Source organism: Schistocerca cancellata, chromosome 6 (genome assembly GCF_023864275.1).
Source record: "Schistocerca cancellata isolate TAMUIC-IGC-003103 chromosome 6, iqSchCanc2.1, whole genome shotgun sequence".
Classification (NCBI taxonomy): Eukaryota; Metazoa; Arthropoda; class Insecta; order Orthoptera; family Acrididae; genus Schistocerca; species Schistocerca cancellata.
Genome location: NC_064631.1, coordinates 105,688,417 through 105,715,042, shown reverse-complemented (window position 1 = coordinate 105,715,042; position 26,626 = coordinate 105,688,417). Strand labels below are relative to the sequence as shown.

The window sequence follows — 26,626 nt, the reverse complement described above, 5'->3', positions numbered from 1 at the left end:
TTGGCATAAAGGTGCCCACAATCTTCCTCTGTAACGGTGTAAAAGCGTGGCGCCCAGCGACCTGACCGCGGGCTCGGCGGCGCTTCAGACAACAAGCAGTCGACACATGCGAAGAACAGGCCAGAGGTCCAAGTTTATGTGAGGTGTAAGATGGGTTAATGCCACATTGGCAACAAATTTAGTAGCTACTGTGCCCAAGGCCACCGTGGACGTTCCACAAGATGGGAAGGTCGTCATACCCCTTCTTTCCATTTCATGCCTTATTTAGACCCTCTGCACGGAGCTGAGCACTGCGACTCCCAGCAATGAAACCAGGCGGTCTTCTTACGGGCAGCCGATGAAAACATTTCAAACACAACGCGGCTTAGGGTCGACTCCAAAAGGCCTTACAGGGTGGCACAAAGGGCGTTAATGGAACCACCCCTTTCCATAGATCATTGATTCCCATGCATTTTGCGATCGAAAACATTTCACAGTGCGACGAGCAAAAGGAAGACGTTCTCGACAGCGTTTGACACTGCTACACCCTTCGGACGATTCAGTCTCTCTCTAAGCCAGCAACCCTACTGTACGTGATTGCACCCCTTTCGAATGCGATGCGACTGAAATTTTTGCTCTGGTGTACAGAGTAGAAATACTAGGGACCGTTCAAAACCATTCGACGAAATTTGGACGCCACCTAAGCAGCAAAGAGTGTTTATATTTTTTCAGCTCTCCTGTTTCGCGCCCTACTGTGGCGAGATCTGAGAGGGGTGCGACATTGACACACGCGTGAATAAAGCGGCAAACGGTCTTTCTAAGACCCCCTGTTTAGCAGCACCCTCAGTGCCACCCACCTGCGACTGCTGACCACTTTAAAAGTGTACCTGAATCTTCGATCATAAATATAATAGACTGGCCCTGACGTCATTTTCGTGGCTCCAACATCTCTGGGCTAAAGTCACGTGAATGTTGGCAAAACATGGTTGTTTCGTGTTGCGCTTATGGCTGTACTCGGCGATTTGTCGGGGGAAATGGCATTACATTTCACGTGAAAGTGTTTCTATGATAGTGCAGATGCGTTTATTTAAATCTGCTGAAGTGACTTTTATATGATTTTTACACCTGAAATAGAGTAGCACGTACATTAAAGTGTTGAAAATGATGCCTGTAAAGTCAGACTCATATTACATTTTTGAAAGTATCTCTGATAATTTGGTTACGGAAGTAAGTATAACTGTTTCTCGTTCCTACTCATAGGTTCCCTAAGGATGAAAACCGAAGGCAGCTTTGGATACAGGCCCTGAAACGGAAAAACTTTAAGCCATCTGCAAATACGCGCCTTTTTGTATATACAAGTGAGATTATAATACGGTAAGAGCACCTATAATCGACACACGAAGAGAATTTTTTCCTACCTTCTAATACTATTAAATAAATGTAGGCTCCAAAATTATTTTCTGAAACTTCAAAGTCTCGCCTTTCATCTAAAATATCATTTTTTTAAACTGATAGTTTAAACTTTTGTAAAACTAGTAGGAATTGAACCTTTGAAGTACACCTAAAATAGATTGAAATGGAACTGCTCCTAAAGTCGACAATTTTGGCACCTATAGTTGACAAAATTCCCATATCCCATTTTCTTTTATAAGTGACTAGAGCTCAAAACGTTGCGAATCCAATGTCTAAAATTTTGACACGAGCCCACTCTTACTGTTTAAAAGAATTTTAACGACATTTTACTTTAATTGATATTTCGTCCCGCTGCCCACCAGAGGGGCGTTCGATGTATTTGTTACATTCTATAAATTGTACTGTGACCAAATCCAGGTCAAATGTAGTTCTGACATAATTTTTCGCAAATAAAAAAGTATTTTTTGTTGGAAGCGTTTGACAGTCAATTGAGAAATGTGGGTAAAATACGATACAAACATAGGATGGCAGACCGCTGATTTGAAATCCCGCCACGTTTTGCCAACAGTCACGTGGTTTATGTTGGAGCCACATCAGCCCTATAGCTTCTGCACAGCAAGGCCAGTCTACTAGTACCTATGGTCGAAGACCTGAATAGAGACAACACTGAGCAGCAGAGTGCAAACTGTGGGCGCCAGTTGTAGCCGCCCTCCGTCGATCTGCTGTCGTCGACTTCTCTGACGTAAGACATTGATGTCGTTAGCTACTGTATATGACCGACTTTTCGTTATCATTACACATCAGATGGAGCAGCCACAAACATCTTCACTGTAACAATGACTAAATTTCAGGTTTTCAAAAAATGGTTCAAATGGCTCTGAGCACTATGGGACTCAACATCTTAGGTCATAAGTCCCCTAGAACTTAGAACTACTTAAACCTAACTAACCTAAGGACATCACACACACCCATGCCCGAGGCAGGATTCGAACCTGCGACCGTAGCAGCCTCGCAGTTCCGGACTGCAGCGCCAGAACCGCACGACCACCGCGGCCGGCTTTCAGGTTTTCATAATAATAATTAATGTTGACTTTCGCACAGTCTATCACCCTTGATTTTTGCTGCATTACCGAAGACAAGATAGTTAATAACGTCTTTGGATTTTAGTTATTATTTCAACTTCCTATTCCGACGTTATTACTTATCTGCACTGTTTCTAATTTTGTATTATTTCTGTCCGATTGGAAATGAAATGTTAAATAGCTTTTAAGTCACAGTTTACGATTCGTAATATTTCATAATCGAACATTCCGTCATCCAGAGATACAGTTTGCAGCTTGCCCATGATTATCGTTGACTAATACACAACCTATTCTGGAAATCACTTTAGTTTTTTTTTAACATCATTTAATAATAGTTGATGGATCATGAATTATTGTGTTTTGTATATAGAGAAAGGGAGTGTTGATCCTACAATTACTGTTAGCAATTACGGCAACTGAAATGTCCGTGATTTTTATAGTTCCTCACTCAAAGATATTACAGCAAGGACTATGGTCCATTACTACACTTCCATACAGTCATTCAAGCTTCTTATGCTTCTACTTTAACAAAGCTGTGTGTCCAATTCCGTTCTTATATTCAATTTAACGTCTTTTCGTATACAGAATGAGATTTTCACTCTGCAGCGGAGTGTGCGCCGATATGAAACTTCCTGGCAGATTAAAACTGTGTACCCGACCGAGACTCGTACTCGGGACCTTTGCCTTTCGCGGGCAAGTGCTCTACCAACTGAGCTACCGAAGCACGACTCACGGCCGGTACTCACAGCTTTACTTCTGCCAGTATCTCGTCTCCTACTTTCCAAACTTTACAGAAGTTCTCCTGCGAACCTTTTCGTATAGTCCACATATGCTATTATCGGTTAGTCGGCATGTAATAGAGTTTAATACTGAGCGCTACTTACTCTCGCGCACGCAATTCCTCAGATATTCTTAGTCCTTGACCTTAGGGCAAAGATCTACTTAGATCTCAGTATAAGTTTCAACGTAAGTCTGGCCCGTATAAACTGTAGTCACTTTCCTCGCAGTTTAACAGAAGTGCCCTGATCCCTTCCGTAGCATATCACTCGGAAATGCCAGTTATATCGCAGGCCGCAGCTACGTAGACTTATTCAGAGCGCAGAAAGAACGAGACAAGATAAACTAACAATACCTGTGCATGGTTTATATAGTAGAATTTAGAAACAAAAGTAGCAGCGTTGAACCCTCTTTGATTTCCCTGAGGCGTTACTTTCCTCAGAATGTTATTCTGATGAGGGATCCTATATCGATATTTTTAATTAAAACTTATTCAGTGCTATTAATTATTTCTGATATTATCGACCACCTCTCCCCTATATGAGAATAAGCCTGATAATATTGTTCTCAATTAAAAGAGCGGTTGTACCTTGCAGACGAGCACCTCCTTCGACACTCATCTGATTCCCTGCTAGTAGGCGCAAGAGCAGTTGTTGCCTGCCTGCAGGCGCCAAGGACTTTGGTCACAGAATCTGTCTGCGCAGGTACATTTTTAAGGTGCTCAGCCAGGTGAGCAGTGGCATCAAGGATGTTGTCGAACTGGCTGGTCTTATACGGCCCCTTTACGGCTTTATTCACACATGTGTCAATGTCACACCCCTCTGTGATCACAGCACAGGACGGTCTAAATAGGAGGGCTGGAAAACCTTGAGCATCGTTTACTGCTTTGCATCGTGTTGAGATTTCGTTGAATTTTTTCGAACGGTCCCTAGTGGTTCCACCCTGTACACAAGAGGAAAAATTGTGGTCGCACATGGGTGTGATCACATTCAGTGGGGCTGCTAGCTGACGACGTACTTTCTAAGTGTCGAAGCTTTCGGCAGTTGTCAGCAGCGTCAAAGGCTGTCAAGAACGTCACCCTATAGCTGTGGAAATCAACGCCGTAAGGAAAGAGGCGGTGTCATAAATGCACTTTATGCTGCCCTCTAAGGCTTTTTCGTGTCGATTCTGAGTGGCTATATGGCTATATGTCTGAAATGTTTTCCTCGGCCACACAATAAGAAATCGTGTGACTTCATCGCTCGGCGTCGTAGTTCTGACCTCCACTGCAAAGGCGTCAAAAGATTAGATTACATTAGATTAGTTTTTCGTTCCATAGATCCGTGCTGAGGAGATCCTCGTAGATGTGGAACATGTCGTTTTTTTTTTAAAGCCGAAATAACAATACTAATAGTATGAATATATACAATACATCATTTGTTTCTATTAAAAAATTCATCAATGGAGGAGAAGGATTTGGCCACTAGTAAGTCTTTCAGGCTCCTTTTAAACTGATCTTTATTTGTAACTAAATTTTTTATGTTTACTGGCAAATTATTGAAGATGAGTGTTCCTGAGTAGTGGACCTCTTTTTGAACTAAAGTATGTGCTTTTAAGTCTTTGTGCAGATCATTTTTGTTCCTGGTATTGTATGTATGAACTGAGCTGTTTGTTGGAAAAAGAGATATATTAAACTTCCTGGCAGATTAAAACTGTGTGCCCGACCGAGACTCGAACTCGGGACCTTTGACTTTCGCGGGCAAGTGCTCTACCATCTGAGCTACCGAAGCACGACTCCTTTCTTTCAGGAGTGCTAGTTCTGCAAGTACCACAGGAGAGCTTCTGTAAAGTTTGGAAGGTAGGAGACGAGATACTGGCAGAAGTAAAGCTGTGAGTACCGAACGTGAGTCGTGCTTCGGTAGCTCAGATGGTAGAGCACTTGCCCGCGAAAGGCAAAGGTCCCGAGTTCGAGTCTCGGTCGGGTACACAGTTTTAATCTGCCAGGAAGTTTCATATCACCGCACACTCCGCTGCAAAGTGAAAATTACATTCTGGAAACATTCCCCAGGCTGTGGCTAAGCCATGTCTCCGCAATATCCTTTCTTTCAGGAGTGCTAGTTCTGCAAGTTTCGCAGGAGAGCTTCTGTAAAGTTTGGAAGGTAGGAGACGAGATACTGGCAGAAGTAAAGCTGTGAGTACCGGACGTGAGTCGTGCTTCGGTAGCTCAGATGGTAGAGCACTTGCTCGCGAAAGGCAAAGGTCCCGAGTTCGAGTCTCGGTCGGGCACACAGTTTAATCTGGCAGGAAGTTTCATATCAGCGCACACTCTGCTGCAGAGTGAAAATTTCATTCTGGAAGAGAGATATTATTTAGGACAAATTTCATTAAGGAGTAAATATACTGAGAGGCAGTAGTTAGTATACCCACTTCTTTGAAGAGGTTTCTACAGGACGTCCGTGAAATTACTCCACAGATAATACGTATTACACGCTTTTGGAAACCATATGACATTGTGGAATGAAAGTAGGCAAAGTATGCAAGCTTTTTCATTTTTATGTCGCCTATGTCTGCTAACACTCGAATTGCAAATACAGATTTGTTAAGGCGTTTCTGCAGTTCTGTGGTGTGCTCCTCCCAACTGTAAGAAGCGGTAAAAGAGGTGTGACGACTTTCTCATGGTGTGATACATTCGTGGTGGTGTTGGGCGTAATTGTGGGGGAATTTGGTACCAATGTGGCACCATTAACCCACTTTACAGCTCATATGTATTCCTGAGGTGTGGTCTTTTTTTTGGGATATGTCGATACCTCACGTTTGAAGCGTTGTCGAGCTAGAGGCACTATGCTTCCGCACAATTACAGATGAAGTTCGTAGGCACTTTGAGACAAGTTTTAAACTCATGCGCCGCAAAGAGGGACAGTTGCGGGCTTTGAAAAAAGCGCTCCTTTCACTGTGTTGCTCAGTGTATTTTTATCACAATTTGCAAACATCCATTTTACCTACAATTTTACTGTATCCGTGACTTCTGTACTGCAGGTGCTGGACAAAGCTCTTAGACCGAAATTGCACGCACGTTAAAGAATAAATTAAACAGCAGCTTACGGTGTTACATGATGTCACTTCTACAGTTTATCGACGCTGTGGAAGCCAATCGAAAAGAAATATTAAAAGGTTTTAGAAACACCGCTACTAGTCACTTGCTTTTTTTTTACTACCTCTATAGCTGATGAATTACCCATGTATGGAAGTGAAACATGGACGACAAATAGCTTAGACAAGAAGAGAATAGAAGCTTTCGAAATGTGGTGCTACAGAAGAATGCTGAAGATTAGATGGGTAGATCACATAGCTAATGAGGAGGTATTGAATAGAATTGGGGAGAAGAGGAGTTTGTGGCACAACTTGACTAGAAGAAGGGATCGGTTGGTAGGACATATTCTGAGGCATCAAGGGATCACCAATTTGGTACTGGAGGGCAGCGTGGAGGGTAAAAATCGTAGAGGGAGACCAAGAGATAAATACACTAAGCAGATTCAGAAGGATGTAGGCTGCAGTAGGTACTGGGAGATGAAGAAGCTTGCACAGGATAGAGTAGCATGGAGAGCTGCATCAAACCAGTCTCAGGACTGAAGACCATAACAACAACAACATAGCTGATGATGTAGTTTAAACTACGAACATGTTCATAATAAAATAATTTAAGTACTTAATAAATTTTATGACTGGTAGGGGTATTTGTAAGACCTTTTCATGTTTTTGAAACAGTCACAGTCGATTAACATTGAATATGGCTACAGATTGCAGATTGTTAAGTAGAAATATAGTGCATGTATGACTTGGTCTGACAAGGTTCTGGGACATACCTGCTGGTCGAAGAGCACGCCGGCCTCCTCGAGGGCTGTCGCCAGCGCCATGGAGTTCTGGTAGAGGACTTTGTCGTCCGCGGTGCCGTGCATCAACAGGAACTTCTTTCCCGCGAAGCGCTCTGCTAGGCGTGTGACGTCACTGGCGTTGTAGCCCTCCTCGTTGTCCTCGGGCGTGGGAAAGCCCATGTACCGCTCTGACTCCCGTATGTCTGCGAACCGTACAGATTATAACCACGCAAAAAAGCATGAATATGCACGTGTGTGGACTTTTAAACATATCTCTGCATGCATACTCTCAACACCAATTGCAAGCTGAGTTAAAACCCTGTTCTGTACAGATGCAAATGAAGTAAATGAAATGATCCATCAATGAAGGTGAACCTTTGACATTGCCAGTCTTTCGTGCTGGAGGAACTTCAGAAAAATCGTTAAAAGTTGACAGAAGATACCGAGACAAAAGCCAACAGGAAAGGTGTAAACATGTGGCCACGAAAGTCTCATCAGTTTTGTAAATATTACTTCATAAATTACGTGGAAATGATAGTGTCAGTACATCAGTACAATTCCAAGCAGATAAAATTACTTTTTTGCAAACAGATCACACTAGCATTATCTATATGTTGTGTCGTTGTTGTTGTGGTCTTCAGTCTTGAGACTGGTTTGATGCAGCTCTCCATGCTTCTCTATCCTGTGCAAGCTTCTTCATCTCCCAGTACCTACTGCAGCCTACATCCTTCTGAATCTGCTTAGTGTATTCATCTCTTGGCCTCCCTCTACGATTTTTACCCTCCACGCTGCCCTCCAGTACTTTGATGCCTCAGAACATGTCCTACCAACGGATCCCTTCTTCTTGTCAAGTTGTGCCACAAACTCCTCTTCTCCCCAATTCTATTCAATACCTCCTCATTAGTTATGTGATCTACCCATCTAATTTTCAGCATTCTTCTGTAGCACCACATTTCGAAAGCTTCTATTCCCTTCTTGTCCAAATAATTTATCGTCCACGTTTCACTTCCATACATGGCTACACTCCATACAAATACTTTCAGAAATGACTTCCTGACATTTAAATCTATACTCGATGTTAACAAATTTCTCTTCTTCAGAAACGCTTTCCTTGCCATTGCCAGTCTACATTTTATATCCTCTCTTCTTCGACCATCATCAGTTACTTTGCTCCCAAAATAGCAAAACTCCTTTACTACTTTAAGTGTCTCATTTCCTAATCTAATTCCCTCAGCATCACCCAACTTAATTCGACTACATTCCATTATCCTCGTTTTGCTTTAGTTGATGTTCATCTTATATCCTCCTTTCAAGACACTGTCCATTCCGTTCAACTGCTCTTCCAAGTCCTTTGCTGTCTCTGACAGAATTACGATGTCATCGGCGAACCTCAAAGTTTTTATTTCTTCTCCATGGATTTTAATACCTACTCTGAACTTTTCTTTTGTTTCCTTTACTGCTTGCTCAATATACAGATTGAATAGCGTCGGGGAGAGGCTACAACCCTGTCTCACTCCCTTCCCAGCCACTGCTTCCGTTTCATGTCCCTCGACTCTTATAACTTTCTGTACAAATTGTAAATAGCTTTTCGCTCCCTGTATTTTACCCCTGCCACCTTCAGAACTATATGTTGTGTAGTGCGCACTAACTAAACGAGATATGTTCCATCGAAGGTTAGCTCACCCTTATTGGATGGCTCTTATTTCTGCGTAGTAATGGCAACAACAACAATAATAATATAGTAATGAAGTGCATTGTAAAATAGAAATATTGGGAAAGTATAAATGTGAACACAATGAGCAGTAAACTAATTTTACCTGTCTCATTGTCTTTAAAAATGCATAACATCACAACTAATGATTAATTACTTTTTTGTGTAGACTGTACATTCAAGCAACGACCTGTAAAATTCTCTGTATCATTACTTCATGTTCCTCATCATAGAGAGTAAATAATCTTTTCTAGTGGAAGACGTATCAGTTTCGTATATAATGGTAGGAACTGTTGTAGTTGTAATGGAAACACACCATGCGGTTGGTGGCGTCTCTTAAGCATGTTTTTTGTATTACATCTACTGTAAATTTACCTTCCATGTTTAACGACAATGCATACAACCAGATATTTGTAACTGCCGTACAGCAGAAGTTGCAGTTTCCTCTCCTGATACATCTGAGACCTATCTTAGTTACTAACTATATCTCACGTAACTATATCTCCACATTAAGAATGACATACATTGGCTCACTTGTCATTGCGAACCCTCTTCGATAGGTATACAGAGGAAATATGCCATTTCGTACTCGGCGAAGGCACGTCATGCAAAGTATCAAACTAAGGTTTGAGTGAATTATTTCTCTTCTTCGACTGAGATACCTGTCTCTTTATCTTTGCCCAGTGAGAGTCACAATCAAGACAAGTGAACTTATGAGTTCCTGAACTTACAGAAATAATCAGACCGTAAAATATAAACAGAAATTGTGATTCTTTTCAATACCTGAGGTCTCCTGGGTGATTCGTAATTTCTGTCGTTGAATTGGCAGATGGAGAGACAAAGTAAGTTGGTCATTTATAAATATATAATTTTCTCTATAAAAGAACCCACAATCGTCAAGCATTGGTTGAATGAAGACATCTTTCCACTTTTGCTATAACTTTATGTAATTCTTTTATTTACTACTGGCCAGTTTCACCCTCATCGTCATTACTATGACAGGAAGCCGAAAGGCACGCGTTTAAGTTCACGCAGGCTGGCGTGAGGTCTGGAACAGGACAAGTAAATGAGACTAGCAAAACGTACGTAGCTGCTGGAATACTTAACTTTAATCCATAATTGGTGAACATCGCTCTTGACGGTACATGTTTTACAGAATCAATAGTAACTGGTAATGGCGCCTTGCTAGGTCGAAGCAAATGACGTAGCTGAAGGCTATGCTAACTATCGTCTCGGCAAATGAGAGCGTAATTTGTCAGTGAACCATCGCTAGCAAAGTCGGATGTGCAACTGGGGCGAGTGCTAGGAAGTGTCTCTAGACCTGCCGTGTGGCGGCGCTCGGTCTGCAATCACTGATAGTGGCGACACGCGGGTCCGACGTATACTAACGGACCTCGGCCGATTTAAAGGCTAGCACATAGCAAGTGTGGTATCTGGCGGTGACACCACATATTTCTTAAGAGTTTGGTAAATCACATTTAAATGAAACTGCCAGTGATCCGTATACATCGTGGGAACGATTTCTAGCATCCACAGTAGCAGCGTAAAAGGTTTGGCTCTGAGCACTATAGGACTTAACATCTGAGGTCATCAGTCCCCTAGAACTTAGAACTACTTAAACCTAACTAACCTAAGGACATCACACTCATCCATGTCCGAGGCAGGATTCGAACCTGCGACCGTAGCGGTCGCGCGGTGCCAGACTGAACCGCCTAGAACCGCTCGGCTACTCCGGCCGGCGTGAAAGGCTTACTTAAGCGGTAAACCATAACAGCGATAATGTAAGGATTGAGTGTATTGTATAAACGGAGTCGTGAACCAAATGACTGTAAACTTGAACAGATCATAAGTGCATAAATCTTAGTCTTTTACTGGGTGCTTCCTCTTTTAAAAAGCCTTGATACATAGATGCTATTATGACAGTGCAAAATGTCAGTCACATGTACGGTTAGTATGAAGGCTTTAGACTGACTATACAGGGTGATTTTTTCCACCGTGTACAAACTACAGAGATTGACCAATGAGGGGATACGGAACAAAAAAGGTCCAATGAACTTATGTCCGGAAATGCATGGTTACCATGCTGGAGACCGTTTGTACAATCATACTTTGTTACAGAGACGGCGGTCTAGTACGTGTTGCACCATGCAACCACAGTTACAATACGCATGGTTTCCTTCTAGAGGGTGGTAGTGTTTCTCATACGTCATGCCTAGCAACCTCTCCTACCGTAATAAATGGTGATGTTCTGTCCTATTCACTTATCTTGCTGACTCACCTTGTAGTGGATGTGATACAGCGTTGTACACAATGGTTCCGCATTCGAATCGCGAGCTTGCCAACATGGTGTTTACTTACCGAAAGACAAATGGCACCGGGCGGCGGGAAGAAAGGTTGTCTCAGGAGACCTACCCCGTCGACGAGAACCACAGCATTCAATGTTTGCAACAGTGTCTCGCTGTTTGTCTAAGGCAGGGTTGTTTCAGGAAGTAGGAAATTATGAAGAACATATCCGAAATGTTTGGACATCAGACTTGGAGTACCAGGCAGTACTTGGTGCAGGGAGTGGCAACTGACCCTTAATATAGACAAATGTAATGTGTTGCGAATACATAGAAAGAAGGATCCTTTATTGTATGATTATATGATAGCGGAACAAACACTGGTAGCAGTTACTTCTGTAAAATATCTAGGAGTATGCGTGCGGAATGATTTGAAGTGGAATGATCATATAAAATTAATTGTTGGTAAGGCGGGTACCAGGTTGAGATTCATTGGGAGAGTCCTTAGAAAATGTAGTCCATCAACAAAGGAGGTGGCTTACAAAACACTCGTTCGACCTATACTTGAGTATTGCGCATCAGTGTGGGATCCGTACCAGATCGGGTTGACGGAGGAGATAGAGAAGATCCAAAGAAGAGCAGCGCGTTTCGTCACAGGGTTATTTGGTAACCGTGATAGCGTTACGGAGATGTTTAACAAACTCAAGTGGCAGACTCTGCAAGAGAGGCGCTCTGCATCGCGGTGTAGCTTGCTCGCCAGGTTTCGAGAGGGTGCGTTTCTGGATGAGGTATCGAATATATTGCTTCCCCCTACTTATACCTCCCGAGGAGATCACGAATGTAAAATTAGAGAGATTAGAGCGCGCACGGAGGCTTTCAGACAGTCGTTCTTCCCGCGAACCATACGCGACTGGAACAGGAAAGGGAGGTAATGACAGTGGCACGTAAAGTGCCCTCCGCCACACACCGTTGGGTGGCTTGCGGAGTATAAATGTAGATGTAGATGTAGGGTCACCAGTGCAGGGTAAGCCAGACGACCGTGTGGAACATTCTCCATGACAATTGTTACTATCCTTATCACTTACAGCGAGTGCAGGGCCTATTAGTGACAGACATTCCACATCATGAGCAGTTTTGTCATTGGTTTTTAAGCCGGGCAACCATGATTCCGGGATTAGTGTCATCCATCCTATTCAGAGACGAGGCTACCTTTACACAGAGTGGTATCTTCAACTTCCATAGCAGACATCTGCGGGATAACATCTTCAACTTTCATAGCAGTCGTCTGCGGGATAACATGCTGAACCTCCATGTATGGTGACAGCAAATCATCAGCATCAGGGCAGCTAGAATGTGTGGGCCAGGATAATTGACAACTGTATTTTGGGACCAGTTTTCCTTCCACGTCGCCTAACAGACCGAAATTATCGACTTTTTTGTGGGTGACTTTGTATTCCCTGCTGGAAGAGGTGCCACTGATGATTCGAAGGGTTATGAGGCTGCTGCATGTTGGTTCTCCAACCCACTTCGCTGTCAACACCAGGGCGCATCTCAATCACGTCTTCCCTGGTCGATGGAACGGACGAGGAGGTTCAGTTACATGACCTGCTTATTCACCAGGTCTCAACCCGTGTAATTTCTTGTTATGAGGCCATCTCCGACGTATCATGTGTGCAGAGCCCATTTCAGATTTGGAGACACTGGGGCAGCTTATTCGTGTTGCGTTTGACACTGTTCGGATGCAGCCTGGCCAATGTGAACGTGTGAGACAGAACATGCTATGGCATGTACATGCACGCGTTGAGGCACATGGAAACCATGTTCAACACATACTGTAACTGTGACTGCATGACACAGTGTGTTATTGTACCGCAGTTTCTGTAAAAAAAAAAAACTATGACTGAATAATTGGTCTCTAGCAAGGAAACCATGCATTTCCGGACTTTAGAGCATTATAGTTCCATATCATTTCACCGACCAGTTCCCAGAGTTTTGGATTTGGCGGTGTTAGTGTCAGAGGGTGGCCAGATGCCAGGTGCCCCCGGACCGTATTTCCTGCAGTGACTACAGCATTACAAAGTGGTTGTCTCATATTAAGCCACTGGGAGTCTACAACTAATTTCATGTGGCCCTACAACCATAGGTCTAAGGGTGTGTGATTGGGAAATGATGGTGACCATATATGTGTCAAATATCCTTCTAGGAGAATGTTCATTCAAACCCTCATAATGCGCTGTGACAGCCACGTGTTACACTGCTTTGTCAGCAGAGCTTTCTCCAAGAGAATAGCCTGACGCAGTGGCACACAATTTAGATAGTCTACGTAAGCAATCACCAATGATCCTTGCCGTTATTAACGTCGAGAGAGAACTGATGTTGGGCATGGACCATCAAGATAGAATTGTCAGACCAAACATTGTGATAATGTGTACTGAATGTGTTATTTGTGACAAACGTAACTTTGGCCATTCTGGTAGTCTACTTTGGAATTCTACCTCAGCAACTAATCACAGAATGTTCGTATAAAATTAAGATATGGTCTGAACGCCCGAACATGTTGCCTCATGTAAGGGATTCGTAAATTGTGCTCCCGTTCTTCTCCACACAGATGCTCAGACAAATGTTGCGTGCAGCTTATTTTCGAGTACTTATATCTTGTAAGCATCCGACATAATGCTCAATCTCCGTCCCTATTTTAATCGATGATCGCTAATAAATATCCGAACATAATCGAGTTCGGTAAGCATTGACCATCCTCTGATCTGTTGTCCAGTAAATAAGTGCGCTAGTAATTGGACGTAAAGATTTGGACAAATTGAGTATGAAAATACAGGGCTATTACAAATGATTGAAGCGATTTCATAAATTCACTGTAGCTCCATTCATTGACATATGGTCACGACACACTACAGATGCGTAGAAAAACTCATAAAGTTTTGTTCGGCTGAAGCCGCACTTCAGGTTTCTGCCGCCAGAGCGCTCGAGAGCGCAGTGAGGCAAAATGGCGACAGGAGCCGAGAAAGCGTATGTCGTGCTTGAAATGCACTCACGTCAGTCAGTCATAACAGTGCAATGACACGTCAGGACGAAGTTCAACAAACATCCACCAACTGCTAACTCCATTCGGCGATGGTATGCGCAGTTTAAAGCTTCTGGATGCCTCTGTAAGGGGAAATCAACGGGTCGGCCTGCAGTGAGCGAAGAAACGGTTGAACGCGTGCGGGCAAGTTTCACGCGTAGCCCGCGGAAGTCGACGAATAAAGCAAGCAGGGAGCTAAACGTACCACAGCCGACGGTTTGAAAAATCTTACGGAAAAGGCTAAAGCAGAAGCCTTACCGTTTACAATTGCTACAAGCCCTGACACCCGATGACAAAGTCAAACGCTTTGAATTTTCGGCGCGGTTGCAACAGCTCATGGAAGAGAATGCGTTCAGTGCAAAACTTGTTTTCAGTGGTGAAGCAACATTTTTTCTTAATGGAGAAGTGAACAGACACAATGTGCGAATCTGGGCGGTAGTGAATCCTCACGCATTCGTGCAGCAAATTCGCAATACACCAAAAGTTAACGTGTTTTGTGCAATCTCACGGTTTATAGTTTACGGCCCCTTTTTCTTCTTCGAAAAAAACGTTACAGGACACGTGTATCTGGACATACTGGAAAAGTGGCTCATGCCACAACTGGAGACCGACAGCGCCGACTTCATCTTTCAACAGGATGGTGCTCCACCGCACTTCCATCATGATGTTCGGCATTTCTTAAACAGGAGATTGGAAAACCGATGGATCGGTTGTGGTGAAGATCATGACCAGCAATTCATGTCATGGCCTCCACGCTCTCCCGACTTAACCCCATGCGATTTCTTTCTGTGGGGTTATGTGAAAGATTCAGTGTTTAAACCTCCTCTACCAAGAAACGTGCCAGAACTGCGAGCTCGCATCAATGATGCTTTCGAACTCATTGATGGGGACATGCTGCGCCGAGTGTGGGAGGAACTTGATTATCGGCTTGATGTCTGCCGAAGCACTAAAGGAGCACATATCGAACATTTGTGAATGCCTAAAAAAAACTTTTCGAGTTTTTGTATGTGTGTGCAAAGCATTGTGAAAATATCTCAAATAATAAAGTTATTCTAGAGCTGTGAAATCGCTTCAATCATTTGTAATAACCCAGTAAAATAACACGGATGTGAGGATGAATTATTAACGATCGATTTCGCAGCGTAAAGCGGCATCTTCAGGTTGTTCTGCATAGGAAAGAAAGCATTCTTGTAAGCTATATACATTTACTGGCTGTTATTAATCAATTTTTAGTGTATAGACTACCGAATGCTTTCTTTCCTGTGCAGAACAACCTGGAGATGCTGCCTTAACGCGGCGAAATTGGTCGTCAATAAATCATCACTCAACGGCTGTTTGCGGATTATTCAACTTTAGTTTTCAATGAATTTCAACAGCTGGGGCTGCACGTATTATAAAGTTGTGTGTGACTCTTAGAGGAACGTAAATTGAGCAAACTGTACCTAAATACAAGCAAAAATTCAAGAAATAAAACAGGGATACGTCAAGAACGTGACGTAAAACAAAGGAAGAAAGTGTGGAATGCAATCAGTACGTCAGCACGATTTGTTTAAAAAGTGTAGCCATACATTAACGTACTATTTTATATAAAAATGAAAACTATACGGCCTATTAATAGTGTATTTGACTGTCCAGCAGAAGTGAAGATGATGACTGCTGATCTCAGTTGAAAATTGACACTGTAAGATGACGATACCCTCGGGCACGTCAGATGTTACCTCACATTTTTATTAACATATTTTTTTTAAATTTTGTAAACTAATATCTGAATTTGTCCCCGGGTTCAGTGCTCCTCTGATCGTGTTCTTTGCTTAGAAAAGTACCCTGAAGAAGGTAACCGTTCAGAAAAATAATGTGCTCGTCGCATTAACATGTGAGAAACACGTTTTTTCCTACTTTGAATCCTTTCATAGTTTTCTGGTGATCAGTATGTGACAGGTAGTGGAGACATCGTTTTAAAGGGTTGCCAGCGTGGCAGCAGTCCGACGGTGGTGATGGTCGCAGAAGGACGGAGGAGAAAATGAGAGAGAGAGAGAGAGAGAGAGAGAGAGATAAATAGGTTGGAGAGGCAGCAGTGAGTGGCGTTCGGTACGGTCACGGGTGTGTGCCCACACTTGACAAAAGTTAACGACAAGAAACCGTGTTGAGGGTGCAATAAACGTGCGAATATCTTGAATGAATAATAGGTAAAGTTGGTGTTGTTGTGGCTTTCAGTCCAAAGACTGGTTTGATACAGCTCTCGATGCTACTCTATCCTGCGCAAGTCTCTCCATCTCCGAATAACTACTACAACCTCCATCCTTCTGAATCTGCTTACTGCATTCATCTCTTGGTCTCCCTCTACGATTTTTACCTCTAACACTTCCCTCCAGTACTAAATTGGTGATCCCTTGATGCCTCAGAATGCGTCCTACCATCCGATCCCTTCTTGTAGTCAGGTTGTACCACAAATTTCTCTTCTTCCCAATTCTGTTCACTACCTCCTCATTAGTTATGTGATCCACCAATCTAATCGTCAGCATTCTTCTGTTGCACCAGATTTCGAAAGCTTCTATACACTTCTTGTCGAAACTGTTTATCGTCCATGTTTTACTTCCATACATGGCTACACCTCAGACAAAATACCTTCAGAAAAGACATCCTAACATTTAAATCTACCCGACGGGAGGCCCTAGCCACTCGGCATTTACATTTATTTAAATCTGTATTCGATGTTAAAAAATTTCTGTTCTTCAGAAATTTTTTTCTTGCCATTGACAGTCTTCATTTTATATCCGCTCTGCGCTGTCCATCATCAGTTATTTTACTGCCCAAATAGCAAATCTCATCTACTGCTTGAAGTGCCTCGTTTCCCAATCTGTTTCCTTAGCATCAGCTGATTTAATTCGACTACCATACCATACAACTGCCCTTCCACGCCCTTTGCTGCCTCTACCAGAATTACAGACCTCAAAGTTTTTATTTCTTCTCCCTGAACTTTAATTCCTACGTCAAATATTTCTTGAGTTTCCTTTACTGCTTGTTCAATGTACATATTGAATAATATTGGGGACAGGCTACAACCCTGTCTTACTTACTACCTTTACAACCACTCCTTCCCTTTCATGCCTCTCGACTCTTATTACTGCCCTCTGGTTTCTGTAAGAGTTGCAAATAGCCATTCGCGCTTTGTATTTTATCCGTACTACCTTCAGAATTTGAAACAGTGTCCCAGTCAACATTGTCAAAAGTTTTCTCTAAGTCTACTAATGCTGTAAGTATAGATTCGTCTCTCCTTAATGTATCTTCTAAGATAAGTCTTAGAGACTGTATTGCCTCGCATGTTCCAGCATTTCGCCGGAATCCAAACTGATCGTTCCCGAGGTCGGCTTCTACCAGTACTTCAATTCTTTTGTAAAGAATTCGTGTTGGCAAATTGTGGTCAGAGTTCACATCGGCTCCTGGAAAAGTCTTAAAATTTAAAATCTGATTCCAAAGTCTCTGTCTAACAATTGTATAATCAATCTGAAACCTTCCCATTTCTCCACGCCTCTTCGATGTATACAACCTTCTTTTATGATTCTTAAACCAAATGTCAGCTATGATTAAATTGTGCTCTGTGTAAAATTCTACCAGGTGGCTTTCTCTTTCATTCCTTCCCCCCAATCAGTATTCACCTAGTATTTTTCCTTCTCTTCCTGTTTCTACTATCGAATTCCAGTCCGCCATCACAATTAATTTTTCGTCTCCCTTAACTATGTGGATAATTTCTTTTATCTCATCATACATTTCTTCAATCTCTTCATCTGCGAATCTAGTTGGTGTGGTGTCACCGCCAGACACCACAATTGCTAGGTGGTAGCCTTTAAATCGGCCGCGGTCCGCTAGTATACGTCGGACCCGCGTGTCGCCACTATCAGTGATTGCAGACCGAGCGCCGCCACACGGCAGGTCTAGAGAGACTTCCTAGCACTCGCCCCAGTTGTACAGCCGACTTTGCTAGCGATGGTTCACTGACAAATTACGCTCTCATTTGCCGAGACGATAGTTAGCATAGCCTTCAGCTACGTCATTTGCTACGACCTAGCAAGGCACCATTATCATTTGCTATTTATCTTGTGATGCATGTACCGTCAGACCGATGTTCACCAATTATGGATTAAAGTTAAGTATTCCAGAAGCTACGTACATTTTTTACTAGACTCAACTCCTATAACTGTTCCATACCTCACGCCAGCCTGCGTGAGCTTACACGCGTGCCTTTCGGCTTCCTCAGAGTGGCTTGGTTGTCTTGTCAAGTCACAACAGTTGGCATGTAAACTTATTCTACTGTGGTAGACATGGGCTTGACTACGATAGTGTGTTCACTATGCTTACCCACGTTCCTAATTTCTTATTCAATATTAAATCCACTCCTGCATTACCCCTGTTTGATCTTGTATTTATAACCCTGAATTCACTTTACCAGAAGTCCTGCTCCTCCTGCGACCAAGCTTCACTAATTCCCACTATATATAACTTCAACCTAGCCATTTCCCTTTCCAAATTTTCTAACTTACCTGCCTGATTAAGGAATCTAACATTCTAAGCTCTTATCTGTAGAATGCCAGTTTTGTTTTTCCTGATGAAGGCATCCTACTGAGTAGTTTCCGCCCAGAGATCCAAATGGGGGACTATTTTTCCTCTGAAAATTTTTACCCAAAACGACGCCATCATCATTTAACCATAGAGAAGACCTGCACATCCTCCGGAAAAATTACGGCTGCTTTCAGCCGTTCGCAGTACCAGCACAGCAAGGCGTTTTGGTTGATGTTACAAGGCCAGGTCAGTCAATCATGCAGACTGTTGGCCCTGCAATTATTGAAAAAGCTGTTGCCCCTCTTCACAAACCACACGTTTGTCTGGTCTCTCAATAGATATCCTTCCGTCGTGGCTGAACCTACGGTAAGGCTCTCAGTATCACTGAGGCACGATTCAGGCCACCCCACCGACTGCAAGGTCCATGCTTCAGAGTGGGGATTACTTGAATGTTCGCTGAGGCATCCAACGCAGATCTCGAAAACTAACTGGTAACGTGAGTTCTCGCGTTTGCTCGAGTAGTTGCGGCGTGGTGAGGAATGGGTGTTGGGGTGGGGGAGGGAGGAGGAGGAGGGAATGCACGCGCTCACTACTGAGGAGACAACACAGGAGAAGCCCCAGCTGTAAACTGGGGGGCGTATCTGCGGAGTGTGACGCTGTGTGGCGCTGTCAACATTTTCACGGTTCGACCTACAGTAGCAGGAATCTTCAGTTTCGCTAGGCGCTCTTATCAAATGTGACAGTCATATGTCGCATACAAAATATGGCACACAATGTTCACAGTCAAGCTTGTACAACTTTGTAAAGAGTTTGTCCCTGCGCAGCTAGCCATGTTTATCAGACACCTAAACAGTTTATGTGTGGTTGAGAGGAGTTTCTAGATTTGTTAGTCGTGGTAAACAACATCCTTAGCTGCGCTGAAGAAAGTAGAAAATACATGTTTTTCAGTGACTACACTATAGTCCGATTGAAATTATTTGTCAGTAGCTGCTACAGTGTTGCCACATCAGCTGCCGCTGACAGGTGACAAACATGACCCAAACACCGCGGGTCGCTTCACAAATGCTGTTATGCGGAGCAACTTTGGAAGAGGCCACCGCGAAGCAGGCCATATTGGAAATGCGAAATGCACTGTTGACAGCTGATTTCACACTTAAAATGGCTAAACTGGGGCAGACGACATGTTTTTAACTCATGTCCTAAACTTATCAGTCTTGTGATGTGCACTACTACAATCGCTTTGTTCACTACTATTAAAGCCAATCTCAACAAGCAAACTCAAGGCAGAAAAAAATCAGTTTCTGAGCTGTAATCTCTCACTTTCACTGATTACCTGAAACTATCTGCACACTGGCTACATGAGCTGCCTCATTGCCAACCGATGAACAGTCCTCATTGATATGTGGTTTCAGATTATACTCGTAGGCCATATGGGCAGATTCCAAACGAGAAAAGAATGAGGACGAAAAAAAAGAGCAAATAAAGTCAATATGTTGGTGAAAAGAACACGGCAAAGGATTAAAAGTTTGAAATATTATATTTCATGCAATTGACAGAATAAAAATAATAATCAAACCCTTTTGATTAGATTTGGAAATTAAAAAAAAAATTGCTATTGACCCGTGGGGGAGTAGCTGGCACCAGTGTTTCTCTTATCTACAGTGAGCGTCATTTACGACAGCGGCCGAGTTTAGGTTCATTCTGTGCATCTGACGTCACAAAACACAGTCAGCCAATGAACAGAGAACGACGTTTCCAAAGCTCAACTGCAGTGCAGAGCATGGACGAGTGTCTTCAGTTTTAGAAATGTTCAGTCATAAATAAAGTAATTGAACAAAAGCAATGTCTTGATAGCAGACTTTCTTTTATAGAAAGTTTGGAAAAAAGCAATTTTATACCAATTGCTTCATATTCTATTAATTAATTAAACCAAACAAGCAATCAGCCTCCTAATTCAGGCGATAGCAAGGAAAGGTGTTCGTATCATTCTCACAAACTGCATTTTGGCAATAAAGAACAGCGATAATGGTTTATTTCCTATTGTACTTCGACAATACGCAAGTAATTCATAGTCCTACCAAGAGTGTTTGTCGGTATTTTGCGTGACATGTTATACTCCTCTAGGATTGCGAAAGACGAGCTGTGGTAGCGTAATGGTTAAGGAATTTGGCTGATGAGGTAAAGTCTCAGAGTTCAAACCTCGTTCGGTGCTTAATACTTTCTCTATTTAAAAACAATATCGAAGTGTCTTACGTCATGAATTTTATTCGTTTGATTGTAATTTTTTGAATTTTCAGGTGCTTTGTCTCTTCAATATAATCATAATAAGTTTTCGGTTTTTCTAATTTTGTCCTCCAATATTTCTTTTCACAGCAATTAAAAAGAATGAAAAGGCACACATACAATATTCGCGTTATCTGTTTTGTTTGTATATCTTCTCTTCCGCAGTCGCTGTTTTACTATTCATAGCCGGCCGCGGTGGTCTAGCGGTTCTAGGCGCTCAGTCCGGAACCGCGCGACTGCTACGGTCGCAGGTTCGAATCCTGCCTCGGGCATGGATGTGTGTGATGTCCTTAGGTTAGTTAGGTTTAAGTAGTTCTAAGTTCTGGGGGACTGATGACCACAGATGTTAAGTCCCATAGTGCTCAGAGCCATTTTTGAACTATTCATATTGAGATATATTCTTTTGCGACAGTATGAAAAGTATTATTTAGAGCAGAATTTCGGCTCGCACATTGCCGAGCTACTTGATAGTCTGACACAGTTCTTTGCTTCGCTGCTTTAGCAACATCATATTCAATGTTTTCGTCGACTGATCTATGTTTTGGCAAGTATTTGCTGTTCGTTGTGACAAACACTGACAATATATTTTAGTTTCTAAGTTTTATTACGTCCACAATTGAGTTTTGTGTACTTCGCCAACTTTGTTTTAATCAGAACGTTTTAGAAAAAAAGCGAAATGACTCTGGTATAAATATAAGTTTTATTACAGTCGCGAAAGACGGAATATTTCTCAATATTACATACGACACCTATCTGGTACTTAAATTTTAAAAAATGGTTCAAATGGCTCTGTGCACTATGGGACTTAGCTTCTGAGGTCATCAGTCCCCTAGAACTTAGATCTACTTAAACCTAACTAACCTAAGGACATCACAGACACCCATGCCCGAGGCAGGATTCGAACCTGCGACCGTAGCGGTCGCGCGGTTCCAGACTGTAGGGCCCAGAACCGCACGGCCACACCGGCCGGCGTAATTAAATTAAATGAGATATTATTATACAGTAAATTTTATATGAAATTTAGGTATCTTGTCTACATTTCATTCTCAACATTGTGGCAACTAAAATCGACCCGTGCGGAAAGTGTACGCTACGGACTTTTACCTCTGCAAACTCTTCAACATTTCGTGCAATGCTATACTACATTTAATGCTGCACAATAACTGCGTTGAACATCGAAACAAAATTAAGAAGTCATTTATGGGGGGAAGGTATCAGTCAAGAAGATGTGTAAAAATCAAATTTTTGGGCCAAATAGTTTTTGTGAAATCGAATGAGAAGTGTGTCAAAGCAGTTGGAACACCATGTGTCTGCACGGGCGAGCAGTGCAGTGATGACAAAATCGCGCACAGCGCGGAATGCGGGGAGCACGTCTCTGTAGCAGCGAAAGGGTTAATGAGGCCGTGGTGTCTTTTCTTGATAAACTGTGCGCTCCCCCCTAAACGTAAGTTTGCGAACTATACTATACTATGGCGCTGCTTCTCTTGGCGCGTGCGTCGTTTGCAACTGGCAACGCAGCAATCTCCCGCGTCTGGGCGGGCGCGAGCGAGCCGCCAAGATAAATGAATTGAACTATAGTAGGGGTACGAGCTGGTATGCGCGTTTCTTCTTTGGTTTTCCTCTTCTGGCCCCTATTTAAGTGCGGTGCTTCTGGCTATAATTCTCTTGGTTTTCCGCTCTGGGACTCCAGTGGTTGTGCTTGCCCGTTGCTTGGGTATATGTTGTGTTGGCGAGTCATGGAGTGACCATTACGGAGGAGCGCTGAGGAGTGTGTCGGCGGTGGGCTGGTGGCGATGGCTTCCAATGCACTTCCAAGTGTGTATATTGTACTACCTCATGCTGGGTGTCTACGTATGTGATGTGGATTCTCGTCGTTTGGTGCTACTAGCAGCGGGCATCTATTATTTATTTGAAGTTGTGTTTTGTGATCAATTTGATCGTAATTTGTGTTCACTACCAGAAACAGTGATTTGTATGTGATTATTCCCGTCATGGCGTCAATAAGGAATTTACTCTTGGTTCCTGCATATACTGAGTAGTCGCATTAAGAGTGTAAAACACTGGTCAGTGCCGGGAGTATTAAGCATGGATAGTGTGAGGGCTGCATGGGTCATTCTAGGGTAGAGCACAGGCCATGTTTAGTGTTAAGACAGTGTGATTGCAGTGTTGCTTGAGTATCTTATGATTTATTCTGTAGTCTTCGTTTGAAGGGGCCGTGACTTAGGTGTCTTGTATTATGGGTTTTTATGCTCTTGGTTCGGCAGGCCGTTAACTTCTTCAGACTTTATGCTTGTCATTGCGGTCTGCCTGTAAGAGTAAAGAATTATGAGCTGTAAGAGATAAATACAGGGTTATTACAAATGATTGAAGCGATTTCACAGCTCTACAATAACTTTATTATTTGAGATATTTTCACAATGCTTTGCACACACATACAAAAACTCAAAAAGTTTTTTTAGGCATTCACAAATGTTCGATATGTGCCCCTTTAGTGATTCGGCAGACATCAAGCCGATACTCAAGTTCCTCCCACACTCAGCACAGCATGTCCCCATCAATGAGTTCGAAAGCATTGTTGATTCGAGCTCGCAGTTCTGGCACGTTTCTTGGTAGAGGAGGTTTAAACACTGAATCTTTCACATAACCCCACAGAAAGATATCGCATGGGGTTAAGTCGGGAGAGCGTGGAGGCCATGACGTGAATTGTTGATCATGATCTCCACCACGACCGATCCATCGGTTTTCCAATCTGCTGTTTAAGAAATGCTTCTGCTTTAGCCTTTTCCGTAAGATTTTCCAAACCGTTGGCTGCGGTACGTTTAGCTCCCTGCTTGCTTTATTCGTCGACTTCCGCGGGCTACGCGTGAAACTTGCCCGCACGCGTTTCAACCGTTTCTTCGCTCACTGCAGGCCGACCCGTTGATTACCCCTTACAGAGGCATCCAGAAGCTTTAAACTGCGCATACCATCGCCGAATGGAGTTAGCAGTTGGTGGATCTTTGCTGAACTTCGTCCTGAAGTGTCGTTGCACTGTTATGATTGACTGATGTGAGTGCATTTCAAGCACGACATACGCTTTCTCGGCTCCTGTCGCCATTTTGTCTCATTGCGCTCTCGAGCGCTCTGGCGGCAGAAACCTGAAGTGCGGCTTCAGCCGAACAAAACTTTATGAGTTTTTCTATGTATCTGTAGTGTGTCGTGACCATATGTCAATGAATGGAGCTACAGTGAATTTATGAAATCGCTTCAATCATTTGTAATAGCCCTGTATTTTCCATCCTATTTATATGAGGCCTTGCATGTGTTAAAGGGTATTAAGTTTATAGGGTAGGGGGCATAAGTCTGAAATAAGAGGATTTGTGTTGTGTCCTTTGGTTTGATTGTCTGTCCTTTGTTTTCTTAAATGTTACAGTGTACTACGAGCGGCGGGCACAATCAGTTCCGGATTGACCAATACGGCTCCTTGATCGAAATATTTTCGGACGCCGTTAATTCGGCCAGCTACGTTTTGGTGACGCTCAGCGCTACTTGCCTGTATCCTGTCAGAGTCGCTGCTCACCCCAGTTGTTGACAGAAGCTGAATATTCTCTCACGTAATTAGTTGGAAATTCCTCTATTTAATGTGTTTGGGCTGCACCAAGGTGCATCCCTTGTTCCTAGTAGTTTGGTCACTCTTGTATTAGGGTGGGTCATCCGTTGGAGTGTGCTTGCTGTTGTGTGGAACTTAAACTGACTATTAAGATAACTGTCTTTTCTGCCTAATTATTTTTTTTTATACTTGAAAGGGATTTCACTAGTGAGTTCAGTGGAATTAATCATTACATAATTGGTGAAATTCCATTGTTCTATGATCTGTTTATTGGTCTAAGGTTCCCATTGGAGAATTTGCTCTTTTATTTAAAATTTATTTAATATGGGGATGTAGTCCCTGTAAATTCCTGTTAAATTTGTGGCCAATTATGCTTCTCATCTATATTTATCTGGGGCTATCTGTTATTTAGTTAAAAGGAAGGATCTTTACTTAACTTGTATCATGCCATACATTCTTGTAAAGACTGTATAAAGTTTTCAGTTACGTTTGTTATTGGCGGCTATTGGAAGGTCTGTCTTGTAAAAGATTTTGAAAATTGTTTTTGGGGATATGAATAATAAATCTTTGTGTACTAAAAGCCTGTGTTTGCTTTTTCTTGTTATTGCCCTTTGTGACTGGTTTGAGTACTGTCAATTTTACGTCTCAGCTATATTAGAGAAGGCTCGAACCTACGACCCTCAACATTGTGCTGTACCACAACTCTGTGTAAAGTAGTTACAACTGTGGTGATGGAGTCGCAAAGATGATATAGCAGCCTTCTAAAATTCGGTTTCACGCACTGTCGTGCCAAGCTTATCTAACATAGCCGAACTCTGATTATGATGACTATGTGTGACGTTGAATCGCGTCTTGCGCGGAAGTATCCGGTAGTGTTTGGTTAGTGTTGCATATGAAAGGAGCGTACTTGGTTACCATCATTTCGTATGTGCTGTGTTTGATTTGGTTATCATGTGTGATGAAATACGAAATAAAAGTGCTAGGTACAGGATTTGTGATCCAAAAAAATAAAGAAAGGAAGCCAGACAAGGCAATGGAAGTGAACTTACCAATTGTTGTGGCAGTTTGGCTACGGCGAACAGTTCGGGCGCGACGTAGAGCGAGGTGGGAGGAAGCCAGCAGCAGCGTGTGAGGTGTCAACTACCAAGTAATTTTATTCGGACTAATAGTTTCTGAGTCTACAGATGGAACGTCAGCTATGTTGTAAATAATTTCAGAGCTCGTGAATGAGATAATATCTTTCAGTAATCAGTGAAATCGAACGCGTTCCCACCAAAGAATGTTGCTCTGAAAACTGAAATGACTGTAGTTCTTACAATTGATAATATACGACAGCATGACTTCGACAGCGCTTGTAGATATCGACAGCTTGCAAACAATTCTGCCTCATTATAATAAGACGCACTGGTTTAGTAGGGGCTAGTTGTTAAATCAGTTTTTACTTTATCTTTTGAATAAGACAGATGTGTTTATTGAAAGGAGTTATATGTGTGTTTCTGGATTAAAACAGTCTTCGTTCCTTACAGATATAACCAGCAGTCTGAACGACTTACCACTTCAGGGTAACGATCTGTTGATAACGCATTTCGTTGGTCGTATACAAGCATCCAAAATCAAGTTGCCAGTCTGGGAAGAATCAACTGCACGAAGGTTTTGCACTTCTTTTTCCAAAATTGTCTTCATCGAAAGTTTCCGTTATTGACAGATTTCGAACGCTACCATCCGATCCTATGTAATCTTGAGGAAGATTCCAAGTTTTGATTCAACAATGTGACAGCACTCTAGAGTAATTTTGATCTGTGTTCCTCTCTATATTCAGTGAGCGTCGATGACATTCGTTTAGATCTGTACCTTGAAGTAGCTGACCTGTAGTACGACAGGGAGTATTATGACCTCGGTAACAAGAGGAAGATTCTACATTTCTACAAGAATTTCATTCAGGGTCGATTCACTCGATTAAGCAAGATGGATTCAGGTGTAATATCAATGTTACATTACCTCTGTGAACAACGTTTTCAACAAT

General features: G+C 42.6%; 1 protein-coding gene across 3 annotated transcripts in view; it reads right to left on the bottom strand.

The window, feature by feature from the left end:
- LOC126190795 (venom dipeptidyl peptidase 4-like) overlaps window positions 1–26,626 on the bottom strand; it is a 366,367-nt gene that overhangs the window by 32,974 nt on the left and 306,767 nt on the right. For all 3 annotated transcript variants that reach the window (XM_049931343.1, XM_049931345.1, XM_049931344.1), the window contains one exon: window positions 7,094–7,305. In XM_049931343.1, the coding sequence (XP_049787300.1) occupies window positions 7,094–7,305 (212 nt within the window). The remainder of the gene's footprint in view (window positions 1–7,093; window positions 7,306–26,626) is intronic.